Genomic DNA, 16,677 nt, shown 5'->3' on the forward strand with positions numbered 1-16,677 from the left:
AAAAAAAACCTGGTAGCCTTGTGTAAGGACTGGTTTTAGCAATCCAAATTGTGCTTTGTCTAATAAGTAACAGTGTAGACGTGCAGGAGCGGTCGACACCAGAGCAAAATTAGTGTCTTTCAGCACAACTCGGAGGACTGCTTGCTGGATTTGGTCAGAGGTATCTCAACATTTTCCCCTTTACATATGTACAATAACGACGAGAGATTTCCAGCTTATTTGAACAATGTATGAACATAAAGAACACACTGAACTGTTGTAAGGCAGAAAGCAGGTTCAAGTCTCCCTTGTAAGTTCTGTGGGTGTTTTTTTTTTTCCTTTTTGTTTTGAATGTGTGATGAACCCTAACAAAAGGTGCAACTTGATCAAGCTACTGTTGGCATTACTAACACTTTCACAGCTAGTTAGTCATCACCTTAGCTAAAGATGACTGAGAAATGTAGCGGAGGTCTCCATTTTAATTTTTTATATACACTAGTGTTCAGGGGAGAAAAAAAGTGATGGCAACAAACACAAGGAGAAGGGGGGGGGGGGATCACAAGTATTTCAGGTGTCACATTACACTGTGCCTGCATCAAGAAAAATAGTTGCCCATTGTCAATCAAAACAGGACACTGAAGTGTAAGATAAAGGTGCACACACACTTTTACTAACTGATACTGGAAGTGTGGTGTGTGTCTGTATGTATGTGGGCGCATTAATTCATCTTAGGAAAAAGAGGCAAAATTGCTATAAATAGTTTGGCTCAATCTGTTTTTTCTTCTTTTTCTCTTTTTTTACAAAAAAAAAAAAAAAGATATGCTGAGTTCAGTTTTGTTAGCAAAACAGTTTTTATCCTCTGAGCCCAGGAGCTCAAAAGAGTTCTGTCCTAAGGATTCAGTTTACGAGGGCTTTTCTTTTTAAATCTGTTGGAAGTTTTTCTCCTCACGCAACACTGATGGAGAGGAAAGAGCAAGAATACAACGCTAACCACACCCACTGTTGTTCAAGTGAATACTAAACACTCTTTGAGCCATATTAATCGGCAGAGTCTGGTCCGGAGATCATGCATCTGTGTACAACAGCGACACCTATGCTACTGTGTTCCCTCAGAAGAAATATGGAAAAAAGGCTTTTCCTGGCCAAGCCCATCTAGAGTCCCTTCATCTTTCGGGGGCCAACCAGGATGGAAATGAGGAGAAGAGTGTGGGAGTTTGTTTGTGTTGCAGTACGGCAGGCAGTGAGGGCCATGCTCAGCAGGTAGAGTAGAGGAGGACAGACAGTCATAAGGGGGCTCAGTGAGAGGAGCAATGTCTTTGTTGACTAAACATTTACTGGGGCTCGTGTCCCACCCCATCCCCCAAAATAAGTGAAAATGAGCCCACTGTGTGTGCTAACCCCCGCCCGTGGTAGTGTAACACCCATGTGCTGCTCCCTCAGCCCCCTTCCTGAGCTCCACATGTGGGGAGGGGATCCTCAATCAACACTTCTGGGCCTCCACTGGAGACATGGCAATGTAGGAGCCGTTCCTCATTGGCTGGTTGGCTGGCGTTTCTGAAGGCTCGTCGGGTTTGTCGCTGACCTGAGTGTAGGCCGTGTCATCTTTCACCGTCTGGACGGGGAAGAGTCGGGAGGACAGAAGATGTTAGTGCAAATCATCGAAGTGGCAGGACGTCCAAATATTCTTTTATACTTGAACACCGACATCAAAATGGGAATAAATGTTTTTGGCTGAAATGTCCACAGTGAACCACATCAATCTAAATATGCTCCAGTTACAACAACAACCACCACCACCACAAAAACATTAACTTAAAAATAAAAGAAAAATTCCACTGTGAGGCGAGAACTTAAAAAGGAATATCATGTCCCATAAGGTAATTAAAAATGATAATCAGAGATGATGGATAACAAATTAAAAAGGAGAATAGCAAACAAGGCAAAAATTAAGACTTACAGTAAAAGAATGAAAAGCTTCAGTAAAATCAATACGTTTTACTTCATTCTAAAACAGAAAAGGAAAAAAGGGGGGTTACAGAAATTAAAATTAGAACACTGTTAATACAACAACTTCTTCACATTGCAATTAAGCATAAACATCCTCTCAATGCTAAGCTGAAGGTCTAAACTTAAATGCATGTGTGCATGTTAAAAGGAATAGTTGGTGGGAAATATGCTTATTATTTTTACTTTTGCTGAGAGTTTGATGATAAGACAAATACTGTCTCATTTCTGGAAGTTAAATATGAAGCTACAACCGGTTACCTTAGCACAAAAGACTGGAAACTAGCTCACTTGGCTCTGTCCAAAGGTAACAAAATCTTAATAGCAGCAACTCTAAAGTTCACGAACAACATGTTAGATCTTGTTTGTTTAATCTGTTCCCGATAGGTGGATTCTGTTACATTTGGGCAGAGCCAGATTAGCAGTTTCCCCATTGAACCTCAAACTATTCCTTTCAAATGTTGCAGGCCGCCATCTTGACGGTGTTTAACCTGAACTACAGTAATTTGTAATCAATCAACAATCCTGCACCACTAGAGATAAACATGCACTGTACATCACTGAGGATTATTCTAGTTCAATGCACTTTGCTACTCGATAGTGCTAAGCTAGCTCAAAGCTACACTGACCAGAAGGGAAACGCAGATGCTTCCTTCCTGAATACAAAGATTCGCCGACTCATCAAAGATGCATCGACTGTCAGAAAACGTTCAGCAAGAAAAAAAAAAAACAAAAAAAAAACAAAACACCATTTTGATCCAGAATTTTGGAAAAACTGCTCATGCAGGAATCATGCAATGTGTTAGTTAACATGCGCGTAGCTTTGGGTTAACCCTGCAGCAGCTCAGGAAACTGTTAACCATGCAAAAACCCAGTGAAACTCTCCAAAACTGCAGTATTTATGGTGCTACAGTACTACCATCTATCCATTATCAGCCTAGGTCTCATTTACTTTGTGAGCTAATGTCAGTGGGTAGCACACACACTCTTCAAACCAGGGTAACTGTGTGGATTAATACTACACTTCAGTCAAAAGCCACAGGGGGTAGTTCCTACCTTCTTCTGGCGGTTTCGGCAGAACAAGACGACGAGCACCAGCAGCAGGATGATGCCCATGCCCACGATGAACAACGGGATGTTTGACGCAATAGTCACGATGAGGAGCAGCGTCCTCATCTGGGATGCCGAGGCATCGTCAATAGTTGCCGTCTACAACCGAGAGAAATTATTATTGATTTGTGTTTCACTCGCAAGAACAGATTTGTCTCAGATGGCACCGAGTGAAACCCTCACCTCATTGACGAACATGATGGGGAAAATGGTCTCATTGATGAACTTAGTTTTGCTGCAGAGGGGAGGAAGAGAGAGAGACAGGTCAGGGAGGACATCTGGCTCAACATGTGGCTGAAATGGGGACAAAGTGTGGCAACAGCAAAGTGGGTCACAGTTCAACAAAGTTCGACTTACGGGAAGCCTTGGACTCTCTTCAGGATGATATTAAGCTGAGCTCTCTTGCAGGCACGAATGGGAACACCCGTGGTCTTAAAAAAACAACAACAAAAAAACAGAGACAAAAGGTTTCAGTGAATCCTTCAACAACTCAAACTTTTTTCTTTCCTACAATTCTCACATATTGGAAGAAAACTACAGTACGAGCCTCGAGAAATAAAAGCTGTAGTGGTCGAAGAGATTGTTTTAATATGGACAAGTTTTTTGCATTTTTCCTCTTCAAATGCATACATTTTCTCTTTTGTACCTTTTTATTTTGCCTTCTTCTGCGTTTTTCACATTAAAATAAACAAATACTTGAAGAATGCTAGAACTATGAATATCATAGAAATCTACATTATACTCTTTAATAACGTAAGCTGACAAAAATGATACAGAACAACCATCAATGCAAACAAAAACAAGAAGAGCAATTACTAAGAATGAGTCAAAACAACTAATTCTCATTCAGATAAAGACAGTCATAAACCAACAGCTCAAGGTTCAGCACAGATTCCCGGCCTTAATCTTTTGTGATCATAAATATTAGCCATACCGGTTGCAGGTCTAGGTACGTCTCGTGTTCCTCCTTGTTGGGGCTGAGGCCATCAACGGCGTTGATGTACTTCGGGTCGGCTTGATAAAAGTGGGGGAAAGACACCACGATGGGAGCGCCTTGAGGAAAACAAGTTAGATAAACAGATGAGTGAGATCCTGATTGTATCCGTAGATGAGTCAGTCTTAACAACAAGGCCTGAAGAAAGATCAAATAAGGAATGTGAGATAGGGTAAAAGATCTATCTGGGGTTTGTAGAAATACAAGTAGATATACCGGCATATCTGTAGCAGATACAGTGCAGCAGATAGCAGAAGAGCTAACATCTTAGAAATACTGGAGGTGAATTAATCCACCTCCTACCAACATCAGACAATTTTGACCACAAGCTTTAATATTACTTTGATTGTTCATATTTTTTCATTTAAGTGTTAAATTGTACTTTCTTAAAGTTATATTTTATTATATTTATTTATAATTTTATGGCCTAAGAGAAGCCAAATCCAAACAAACTGAATCTAAAAATACTGGAATCAGCCTAAAAAATACTGCTAATGTTAAAAAACAGGTACCATTCAAAAGATATTGGGGTTAAAAGCAATGTTATATTTATTAGTTTGAACTAAACTGCTCGAGTGGATGTTTTAAGACTAAAATAAATGCAGTTCTGATAATAATTCCATAGTCTCCATTTTTTTTTTCCCCCACCACACAGGCAGTTTCAGAATGACACCACTAGGCACATGACAACCAGGCTTGGTCTTGATTGGCTACCCGTCTGGTATCACATAAATCTGTCCAATCATGCGCATTTGAGTCACAGGAGCTGGTGTAGAGAGCCAATCGGGTTCTAGCAGAGTTCAAACAGCATCGACCTTTACCTATAATTATTCTATACTGTTATGACAGTTAGTGTTTCCTTCCACTAACACTTTATTATTTTAATTTTTATCCAACATATAAAGATTTTAACTAAACTGTGTGTAAATGATAAAACAGCAGAGCCCAGGCGCTACAGTAGCATATCTGTTAGTGATACTACACTGTCTTCATGTGTCAAGTCTAGTAAAGATTGCCTTATCAAAGCAATCACACTCAACTTAATGACCACCATAAAATACTTCAATAGCCTCCACAAACAGTCAGCACAGTTAATCATTGAACCGTGTATTGAGTAAAATCCGGCATGCTCAAACAGCAGGAATGTCAGATACCAGTCAGGGGGACAGGGTTGCTGCCTGAAAGGACATTTTTTGGGGGCAGAAATAGGGGGAGGGGGGAGACTGGGTCATGGGGCTTGTTTGGAGTCATCAAAAGGAAGTGGGTCAGGCTCTACTGCGGGGGAAATGGGGCAGTCCCTTACCTTCTCGACAAACGCTGACTTTAAGCACCCCGGTGCCGAGACAGTCTCCAGCTGGCACACAGAAGCCCTCGTTAGCGGGGTTGTCTTTGGGACTCATGAGAACGTCATTAGGGGGTGCGAAACGGTATGCCTGGATGCCTTTCACCTCCACGTCTTTCACATAGGCTAGATGGATAGACCTAAGGAAAGACAACAAGCTCAGTGCCTACTTTTGGGAGTCACAAAGTAAGAACTACATACTGAGTATCATCAAGAAACTGTTGAGACAGAGCTTAAGAGCCATCAAGAAGAAGGAAATAGCAGGGCTTATAGTAATAGGTGGTGATCACTTCCTGTATAATTATTACTTAAAGCGTCCCAAGTAGGTCCAGGTCAAACTCTTTCACTCTCACGTGTTTTGAGTTTCATTCCAGCCTTATCAGAAGTTGCAACAACCATAAACTCGGGACCTTATCGGTGGAGCTGTACATATTGTTTATGACGTAGCTGCAATTTCCTAACTTAATCATCAAGTTCTGGACCCCGCCCTGCTGGGATGCTTTGACTGTAAACAAATTCATAGCCACGTAAGCAATGTGCGCATACCTGCAGAGATCAGCGGCAAAGATGTAGAGCAGCTCGTTCCTGTTTATCAGAGGGTGGAAGACCGCGCCATCAGTACCGTTGATCATGTTGCTCTGCTTGGAAGACCACCACGACATCTCCCTGTTGATAAAAGTGGCATTAGTATCATTTTCATTTTATGCCATTTTATACTTTTACTCCACTACAGTTCAGAGGGAATCTTTTACTTAATGCCACATGAACCATCTCACGACCCTTCATTTACTTTTCATTTTTAACTGTTACTGTATATAAAATTTGTTGATATTAACTCCCCCTGAAATAAGCTGCAACAGTAAAACATAAATGCATTTTTCTGCTAGTACCTCTGTATTTTTACTTAAGACTTTTAAGTACTCTTGTACTGGTACTTTTATTAAAGTTAAGGATCTTTTATTAAAGCAAAGGATCTGAATACTTTTTCCACTACTGAAATTTACTTACACATGCTGATTACATTCAGAGTGCAAAGTCACTTCGGATATTCAAACATTCATTTTGCAATCGTGTTCTACCTAAAACCAGAGAGCAAAGGCTTTCTCCTCTGGACTTTCCAGTACAGGTTGTGTAACAAGGTAAATATAATATATGATGTTCATGATATGCCTGGGAGGAAGTGGAAGCCATGCGTTTAATATCAGGGGGAAGCAGGAAAAAGATTGATAGGAGTCTTCACCTCAGGCCGTTCCATGTGTCAATCTTGCCATAATCCAAGTAGTTCTCCTCGCCGGTGTGGAACACAAACTCTCCTTCATGGGTGCCATTTTTCTGTGGAAAACAAGACACAAGGTTCAGACAAAGCTGCTGTGACAGACGACCGTTCAGGATAGAAGGGCGAGGCACTGAGTCAGAAACAGTGTTTATGTCTGTTGACCATGGGAATTGTGGAAGAAATACTACTTTGTATCAGTCATCGGCATGCCTCTTAGTGTATTCTCACCAGACTCCCACACCGTAAGGCTTAAGCAATTGATTGACCTTTTTTTGACCTCAAAAGAAAACTACAATGACATTTCAGAGGGTAATCTTAATGTTTAGGGCTGCAACTAATCTTTATTTTTATTGTTGATTAATCTGCAAATCATCGTCTAGAATAATCATTTTGTCTAGAGAATAGATGTCATAAAATAGAGACAAATGCCCCTTTTTTTTCTACCTCTACCTACTAAAATCCAATGTCTTCAAATATCTTGTTTTGTTCAACAAACAAATCCCACAGATGTTCAGTTTAAGATCATATGACAGAAAAACATACAGCTCTCACATTTTACCAAACAGTTACCAAAGAGATCTTTTTCTGTTTATCAACTCATCAATGGATCAACTGATAGCTCTATTTAAGTCACCCGAAATGCTGCAGTCAGGATCACGTGGCTATGCTACTGTCACCACCTGGCCAAGTTGCAGACGTTGCTCTATAAACAGGAAGTACAAGCATCTTCCATCAGCATGTGGCCAATCTCACTTCTCTTACGTGATGCAGCCACAGATGCTTTGACTTCTCTGTTGTTTAGTAACCCCTAACAAACAACATGCAACAGACTTCTTAAGATTTTTGCACTAAAGCTCTCCTCGAGAAAAAAAAAAAAAAAAAGGCAACCTTACCTTCCACATCAGCCCAAAATATTCATCCACCTCAGGCTTCATAGTGTGGATCTTTGTGAGAAGAGGGTCTTTGAAGCCCCACAGAACCTCATGGACAGTGCGGGTCATGAACATCTCGATGCCCAGACCATTCATGTACATAGAAACAAAACTTCGCAGCAAGAACGAGTAGGAGTTCAGCTCGTTCATCACCGCCTGAGGACAAGGATAGTGAAAAGAAAAGAAAAAAAAAAAAACATAAAATAAAAACAGACAACGGAAAGACTGGCTCCTATCACACACACACAGACACACACAGTTCAATTTCTGTCTGCTATACTTGATGTCTTTTTTGTGTCATTTAAGTTCACTTGGCTTGTTTGTCTTGGCCTCATAGAACTGAAGTTTGTATGTTCAAGATATGAGAATGTCACAACAAAACCACAAGGACAATGGCCTGGGGGTTGTCAGGGGAATTATAGCATGTGTGGTGAAATAAGAACACACATGCCAATCAAATGATAAACTCCATAAACTGGCTGCTGCACGCTATAATAACACACATTGTCCTGTACAGACACCACATCTTACCACAAATGGGATGTTGACAGTCCTGATGATGTCAACCTCGGGGTCACCGGCTGACTTCTCGGGCACAAACACAAAACTTTTGGGGTTCAGGGCGTAGAGCTTGGTGCCGTTCTCTAGGAAAGTCACGTTTTCCCGCGGCCTGTATTCCCTGGTGCGGAAAGAACATCATTCAGTTTATCCAGATGTCTTTTGTTTTGGATTTCACACTGCACTAACAAAATGATCCCAGATGAACCAGACGAAGGATGGCTTTCCTTAAACAGGACCTGAACTGACATGGCTATAGTGATAACCAGTTACCTTTTCCATCACTAATATATATTTATTACGAACATTTACAGCTGCAGCTCTTTGGGTCCTCATATTAAACCTACCTGTAAGTGTAGGGACCGATCTGTTTAACAGCTGCCTTTCCGCCTGCCAAGAACACCTCTGGATTGGTCACATTGAAGAAGTAATACTCCATGTAAACAGGTGGAGGTGGATTCTTCCATGACTCGAACACTTGGCTCTTCTCTGTTAAAGTAATTTCCTATTGACAAAAGTGGAAAATACAAATTCAGACTGAGGAACAGCAAAAAAAAGAAAAAGTAGTGTTACACCTGCTACAGCTTAATGCGTTTTGAAAGCTGTGGCAAACTTGGTTTTCCAAACGTTCACATTTTGGGTGGAATAATTCACATCTGGGCACTCTTAAAACTCTTCACTGCCATCTGAGCGCACACATGGCACTTTTCTACAAGGAGCTGGTGTTGGGCCAAGACCCCAAAAAACCCAGAGGGAAGCAGAGAAAAGTCCTTCATAGCTTAAAAAAAAAAAAAAATGTCAGGACAGGCAGAAAATCTCCTGCACCCAGTCTCTGACCTCAGCTAGCCTAGGCAAGAATCTGACTGTCGGTTACGAGTCAGCCCACGCAATCCAGCAGCGCTTTGCATCTCTACGGCATTGGCTGTCAAACTACATGCAGGATGTCAGGTGAGTTTTTGAATTCAAACCATGCAAGCAAAGGCAACCACAACGAGTAGAACATGGTTGTGCTTTCACAGATGTTTTGACTGTGATCATGTGGAGAAAAAAAACAAGCCTGAAAATTGAAGTTAACCATGTATGACGTAAGCTTGGTTGCCACATGTTTAAACATGAGCGACAGTAACCCTTAACTAGACCATTCAGTTGAATAGGACAACAGGCAGTGTGTCGACTGAAGGTGTTTGCGACCCAGGAAAAATAAGAAAGCGGGGGTATTTTTACACTTGGCCGAGGAGAAATGACCCACTTCCTCTGGTGTCTTTTTCATATGGAGTTTCCTGAAAACCCTCACAGTACAGCGAGGTGCACTTGAGCTTTACATCGTCGTCGCCCTCTTGTTGCCGTTGAGATAATATAGCTTAGGGTGTGGCTGACACTTCCTGTCTTCCTGTTTGCTTTAAGACTTCCTACCTTCAAACATGTCTTGCTCTATAGAATGGTTTTCCCCACGTTGACTGAGTCCTCTCCCCTTGGTTTGGTTATATGATAAAGAACTATATCCTTTACTCTTATACCACTGATTACAAAATGATTTGAGTGGCTTAGGGCTGCGAATAATGCCTACTTTCTGCTAAATCTTGTATTTTTTAGTTTGTAGCTGTGTTCAATAATCAGTAAGGTTGATGTCACGGTTGCGCAACTACTCCTAAAAGGTCTTCAGAATCAGAGTAGACACTAAAAAGGAACCTAAGGTATTTAAGAAGAGGGATTCTCCTGAGTCTCGATCATTCTGCCACGTAATTATGAGCTAAAGGGGAACCAGGTAATAGAATAGAAGTGGATGACCGCCATGAGCAGACAGAGCGCAATAAAGGATGTTACACAAAACCAGCAGAAATGACCTAATTTGTTCCCTTTCCAAAATGCAAACTCTGTCACTTTTGAAACAGGCTTGTGTCTCGTCTGGCCTTTCCTCTGCAGCGTTTGACAGGCCAACGAGTTACTGTGGCCTACATGAATCCCTGTGTTTGCCAACCTTGAACAAAGGTCTTTCCAAAAACCTTCGAAAGTTACACAGACATCATTTATCTCTCAGAAAAACCTTGATCTATACAAGTGAGGGACAGATTGGAGAGGTTTGTCAGTGTAATCAAAATGAATGAGAGAAGGACTCAAACTAAACAGTGACAGAAATGTGAGCTAAGCCTTTGCCAAACAACTTCAGGCAAAGCTTAGGTGTGGCATAACAAGATCCTGCTTTTATCCGCATGTGGAAAACAATTAAAATAATTAAAAAAACAATATAAGTGCCTCCTCTGTTGAAGATTCTGCATAGAAGCGGGCACTAAAGCGTGTCTGTTTTACCAGCACAACCTTGTTTGCGTACACTTTAAGTTTAATCAGTCCTACTACCTTGAAAAGTCTCCTCTCCCAAACAGGATTTAGAGGAGTGGCACGAGTGGGTGTTTTTTAGTTGCCTCGTCTGAGCAGAACCACTCAGGATTTGCCGGGACTGGAACAACAAGGCACTACGAGGTTGCTCCTAGGCCAAAATCATGCCCTCGAGGCCCGAGAAGTCTGTCACATTCCTCAAATGGCCTCCACACCCAGCTCGCCAGACATACAAAGTCTCTTTTTTTAAAACTTGTCCCAAACAACTAGGCTACATCATTATCACAGACAGCCACATTTGAACATCAGATTAGGTAGATTTTTGGAGTCAGTTCAGCATGTCCAGGCCCGTCTAATTCAATGGGAAGACTGTGGCGAAAGAGGATTAGCTATGCTGTCATTTTGTGTAATCGCCGGCCACATCAGAATTATGTCCCCGCGTTGATGAACTTTGACTAACTCTTTTAATTTGGGTCCCCTGGGACGTTGCCGTGATTCGGAATGAGAAACAAATGAGACCCAGACCTAAATGTAACTCCAGGAGGGGGAAACCGTGTCAGTGAGGAAGCTGTTTTTGCGAGTCCCCTACTTGGATAAATAGCGTGTTGAGCTTTTCTGCTGAGCTGTTCCTCGCCTTTTCTTCTATTAAGCCGACAGGGGGNNGGGGGGGGGGGGGGACTGTGTGGATGCTCTGTATTTTCAAGTCTTGTCTGCTTCTTCACAAAGTGATTTAGAGAGGAATGCGAGGTATTGCCATTGCAAGAGTGCAGCGGTGGGTCTGCAGGGTGGGACAGGGTGACAGCTGCCAACACCCCCACCCCATCAGACTGCCACCCTGTCACCCCTACATGCGCTACAATACAGTAACTAGCAGAAATGTATAATGCTGTTTGACCCACCAGCTCAGGAATAGTTCACCGTTGAGCCACATTTTATAACTTGTTTTTTGTCAATCCAACTCGGGTCAGGAATAAATGTTTAGCTTGACAGCGCTTCATAATGCAAATCATTACAAAAAGTCAACTTGCTCAGTAAAATAAAGCCTATATGTTTAACAGAATTCATCTCATGACAGGGAAAGAGCTGATCAAGCCTTAATTAATTTGTGAAGCAGCGAAGACTCAAAATAGACCAGTATTGCAGTTGTATGAAAAAAAAAATCTGGCGGAGTTTAGGGGGTTTGTTTTTTCCCCACCCTTTTGGTACACAGGATCGCATTTAGTTGGGGACCTACACCTTAGGATTCTATCATTTAGCTCTTCATTGTTTTTAACCTTTTAAAATCACCATTTATCTGTGCATACATATACGTACGTGTCAGTCAAATGAACACAGATTTGTCTGGCTTACACAAGGTGGATGGCTGCCACTCATCCTCCTTTTGCCACAAACTACAGATCCACCACTGAAAGTCAGGGACTCCCTGACACGGCTGTCCACTCACCCAGTGCTCCCTTCCCCCATTCCTCAAGACCTAACACCTCCCCCCCCTGCCCACCATGTCCCTGCTGGCTGAGATTTCTACTATTACTACAACCCTGCCTCAGAAAAGACAACCATGAAGTAGTCGGTATCAGCCTGCAGCAGCAGTAATGTGTCAGTGGGTCATGCGCACAGTGCTGGTACAGGTTATCAAAACGCTACAGTATCAGACAGGAGAAGGAACATCATGTCTTCCCTCCTCCTTTTCTCCCATTTTCCAGAGTGGATTTCATTTAGTAAAAATCATGTGATGACTGGTCAATTCATATAAACGCTGCAGATCCGTGGAGGAACGTTAAAGATATGTCAAAGGGCGATAAAAGATAAAAATGGGGTAAGGTCATGATGAATTCACCTCTGAGAGTCACACATTCATTATTCCCCCTTGTGGGAGTTAGAGGATTTCTACCTACAGCGAAGCGTTTATTAGGTCTGTGTGCAGCCTAATGTTTAAATACACAGGGCGGTTAAGTATCTGTTTAAATGCAAAAGCTTTAACACACACAAAAAAAACAACAATCCCAGAGCTACACAACCATGTAATGTGACTTACAACCTGGGATTATGCGGACCCATGAAGGTAAGGAGTCTGGATTCACCTGGGACTCGAGATGGAGAATGCAACTACAAAAAAATAAAGAAATACATCACCAATGAACCAATCACAGAGGACATGAAGGTAATTGACACAAACACACCGGATGATCTTGTGACCCTGCATGTACTACCACCAGTGAGATGCTCAATGCGCATGATTGGCCACTGCAGATGGAACATTTTAAAACCCTAAAGTGTGACAGATGGGGAGAAGTGTGAAAGGAAAGAAAGCCACTGAGTAAAACAAAACAAAAAAGATGGTACGACTTACCTTTTTTAGCCGGCTGTGTATCATTGTTTGGAAGACTTGAGCCACGACCAGGGCGATCCCCACTATCAGGAGGTGAGCGCACACGATGCCGGTGGCGTAAATGGCACAGGATCTCCGAGTCATGATGCCGGGCGGATGTGTTGTGTCCCTCTCGGGGGGAAGGAGGAGGCCGGTGAAACTTCACTGAACTTCCCTCAACAAAAATAATGAAGCTAAGACAAAAAGACAGCGGCGGTGATGTGCGAGGGGATCGTGAAACCTCGGATCCACCGTCTCCTGTGCAGCAGCTGGGGGTTTAAACTTCTCTCCCTCCGCCGCCCTGGAGTGCTCTCCCCGGCGAGGACAAAAAAAACACAAGAAAGTATCAAAAATGTTGGCACTTTTCATCCGAGTTCAGCTTCAAAACCCCTCTGGCTAGCTGAACGAGGAGGGAGAGGGCCGAGCTGCTCGGAGGCGGTGGTGAAATGAAACAGGAGCTCTCAGCACGTCGGCTCGTAGAAGAAGAGCCGTCCACCTCCTCCCCTTCCTCTACGCATTAGTGGACTCAGTCAGGCGAACAGCGTTTTGGAGGCTGCATGGGCGGTGGGTGTGTGTAAAGGGGGGTGGGGGGAAAGAAAAAGAAAAAGCCAGTGATGGAGCTTTGCTTACATGGCTGATGTCACTATCAAAACACCGAAAACAAAACACATTATAGATTTTTTTTTTAACCATCATTTTTTTTCACGTTTATTTCCTCCTTTTTTTTTAAAAATAAATAAATACATTTTGCTCACAGTTTGACACTTTTGTTGGAGTTAAAAAACTTAATAGAGCTTGATTTAGAGGTTTTAAACTGCTGCTGCACTGCTGTGACGGCATTTAAAGTTACCAGCATGTGTGAGCTTGGGATACACAACATGCAACATCCACCAGGACTGTGAATGAATTAGCAGGAGCATGCTCACACACACACACACACACACACGGTAGTAGTATTACACCTGGACACCTATCTAATGCGCTTACAGGGAGTGTGTGTGTGTGTGTTAATGCACAATATTGAGGGAAATTATTACAATACATGTCACTATAATCATTTAAAACTTTTACTTCGCTTCGCTTCACATCACTTCACTTCACTACACACACACACACATGAAATATGTTAGGGCTGTGGACATCCGTTACCTTTTATAAGGATCCGCTATCTCGCCTCATCGTGTCCAACCAACGATCGTTGACGCGAGCCCTTTGTCTGTGAGGCTCGAGCTCTCATTGGCCGCCGGCCTCCCGGACCACTTTCTCGAGACCACCCCCTCGGCGTGCTGATTGGTCCGACGCTGGTGAGTGTGATGTTGTATTTGATCGACTGATTTCGGGGCGGGGCTCCTTTAAAGGGGGAACCGACGGCGCGATGCTGACAGACAGTGGACGTTCAGCGGCTGCTGCGGAGTCCGCTTAAACCACAGAAGATGTTGTAGGGGAAGAACAGGGGGGGAAAAATGGATGATTAATGGCCTGCATTATGTTCATCATGAGGCAAACGACCACTAAATATTGACAAACATAAATTACATGTACACAAGCTATAAAGTCCTCTGTGGAAGGGGGGGTGTCACTACAGAGGCAGTTTTAACTGTCAACATCACTGTTGACAAAACTGAGTTTAACCTTGAGAGAAGGGGTTGAACTGAGACAGATTTTACAGTGTTTTCTGCCACCAAAACTATTGAGTGAATTATGCCTGCACGCTGAACTCGTTCTTCGCACAGGATGCTGCAGTGATGTGAACTGACATTTGTTAGGGAAGTGACAGAGCTCAGTTAAAAGCAGGGGTTGCATTGGATTTCCTGTTTCTGAATCTGCCAACCAAATCCAATCCGATATCTGTGTTTGTTTCTTACTTCATATTGCGCCTGGACAGCACACTTGACACAACAGTAACATTTTATTAAAGGCCCTGAAAACTTTTATTTCAGTCAGCTTCTTCATCTGAGCAGCAGCGACCCATCAACACAAAATGTTCTGCCAAAGCTGCAACAGTTTGGGGTTATTTTGTAAGAAAGATTGTCTGCGTTTTGTGTTTTGTCCGAGCTCGTCTCATCGGTTTGAAGAAAGGCTGATGTCATGTATTTCTGTGTACCACTTAGCAACATTTCGATCAAAACGTGATGCGTTGTGGGGATGTTGCTCTTTTTTTGAGTGGTAAACTATTGATGAATAACAACAATGGGACATTTATTTATTCTTATGAAGGAGGGTTGTGGGGGGCTTTTACAAGTATGTGCACAGGGGCCTATTGGCCTATTAATAATCCCTCCATGTGCAGCAGTCATATCAAATATAAATGTGAGTATGAGCAGTATGGACTCTATGTGTCATTCCTTATTTGCAAATACACTATAATCTATAATATTTCAATGGTAACAGAGATGGTGTACATTCTAAATATGACTGTAATGATGTTAACTTTGCAGCCACACTCGAAAAACTCAATTTGTTTCACCACAGAAAACACAGATCTGTGCTATGCAGCATTTGGCTGCTGGTTGGACATTTTTGGTCCAGTGAATATTGATTTTTAATCAAATGTATCTGGGTTCATTTTTCACTATGATTTGGTCCCAGCAGCAGCAGGAACAGTAGTACAGGGATACTTTGTTCACAACTGTAAACGGCAAACGTAAGGATATGCAGTTCAGATTTCTCTGAATGGGGAAAATGGAGATTTAGTAGCATCAAAATCCAGTTTTGCACCAGTGGGCTTGTAGCTGTTGAAGCCACTCTGAAAAAGCAGTGGAAAATGAACATCAGCTGGATGTTTCACACCTCCACATGCCATCAGTTCTTCACAACGTCAAGCTCATGAGTGTGTTAACAGAATTTGGGTCAAAATACAATCAAGTTTAAATATCACAAAAGGTCAAAGGTGACACTTCTCTGGATTCTGTGACACTCGAAGTATGCAACTGGTGCAGGGCTAAAACAGGACACAGGGGAATCGTGAGCCACCACCGTCCTTGTTTACAGACAACACCAGCTGCTTATGTCAAGAACATGTTTTTACCCAGAATTCTTGTGGACGAGTTGCCAGTTCACCAGGGTGGACATGAGATGAGAGGGTTGGTGAAATCTGCCTCCACTCCCCAGTCATTCCCAGTTGAACCCAACTCATTGACTGTTTGGTGTTGGGTCAACATGTTAGGATACATCCTGCTATAAAATGCTTTATGGGCAGTAATGGACAAAGGTAAGGTGAGCACGGTCATTCAGCTGCCTCTTTCATAATCCATTCATAAATAAAGTAGGACAAAAGACTACAAATTTTCTTCAGGAAGTTATATACATTATATTGTTTGATGTTGCTTATAGTGGAAGGAACTGTCTGGGTTGGACTCTTAACATTAATGTAATTGAGTGTTACAGCATTGTGCTAAGCCGTATGGCAATCCCAGAGGATGGGGGCTGCAGGAGGGGGGCGGCATCTGTTCAAACAAGAGAAGTAAAAAATGCTAAAGAAAATCATCAGGGGGGAAGGATAACAGTCAAGTAATGCAGCAACATTGTTTCTGCCAAAAGAAAGGGTGGGAGGGTGAAGAGGGGTAAAACAGTTCAACCTTTGTAATGGTCTCTTTTTATGTTTGGTCAGCAGAGCGACACTGATTTTTTTTTTCTTCTTCTGTTTTTTTGTTGTTGGACTTGTTGGACGCTGAAGACACCCAGCTTTGAAGGTCTACACAAAGCTATTTGATGACTAGAGATTGTTTTGTATGTGAATATCTCTATGTAAAGCATCATAAAAGGGGTTCATAGCGAGAA

The 16,677-nt window shown here is 42.3% G+C and overlaps 1 protein-coding gene across 2 annotated transcripts; it reads right to left on the reverse strand.

Moving 5' to 3' along the window:
• Positions 1-786: 786 nt before the first annotated feature.
• Positions 787-13,423, reverse strand: scarb2a (scavenger receptor class B, member 2a). Of its 2 annotated transcripts, XM_035658412.1 has the most exons (13): positions 12,880-13,423; positions 8,543-8,700; positions 8,169-8,316; positions 7,599-7,793; positions 6,670-6,761; positions 5,976-6,095; positions 5,391-5,569; positions 4,028-4,146; positions 3,451-3,524; positions 3,277-3,328; positions 3,040-3,192; positions 1,937-1,984; positions 787-1,591 (listed from the first exon to the last, which is right to left on the reverse strand). In XM_035658412.1, exons 1-13 carry the CDS (start codon positions 13,000-13,002, stop codon positions 1,460-1,462), a joined length of 1,593 nt encoding a protein of 530 aa, XP_035514305.1. In that variant the 5' UTR covers positions 13,003-13,423; the 3' UTR covers positions 787-1,459. The 2 variants fall into 2 exon arrangements, with proteins under 2 accessions (XP_035514305.1, XP_035514306.1); XM_035658413.1 differs by lacking the exon at positions 1,937-1,984.
• Between the last annotated feature and the right edge of the window lie 3,254 nt (positions 13,424-16,677).

Source organism: Morone saxatilis, unplaced genomic scaffold (assembly GCF_004916995.1).
Source record: "Morone saxatilis isolate NCDOM2014 unplaced genomic scaffold, NCSU_SB_2.0 Contig16, whole genome shotgun sequence".
NCBI lineage: Eukaryota > Metazoa > Chordata > Actinopteri > Moronidae > Morone > Morone saxatilis.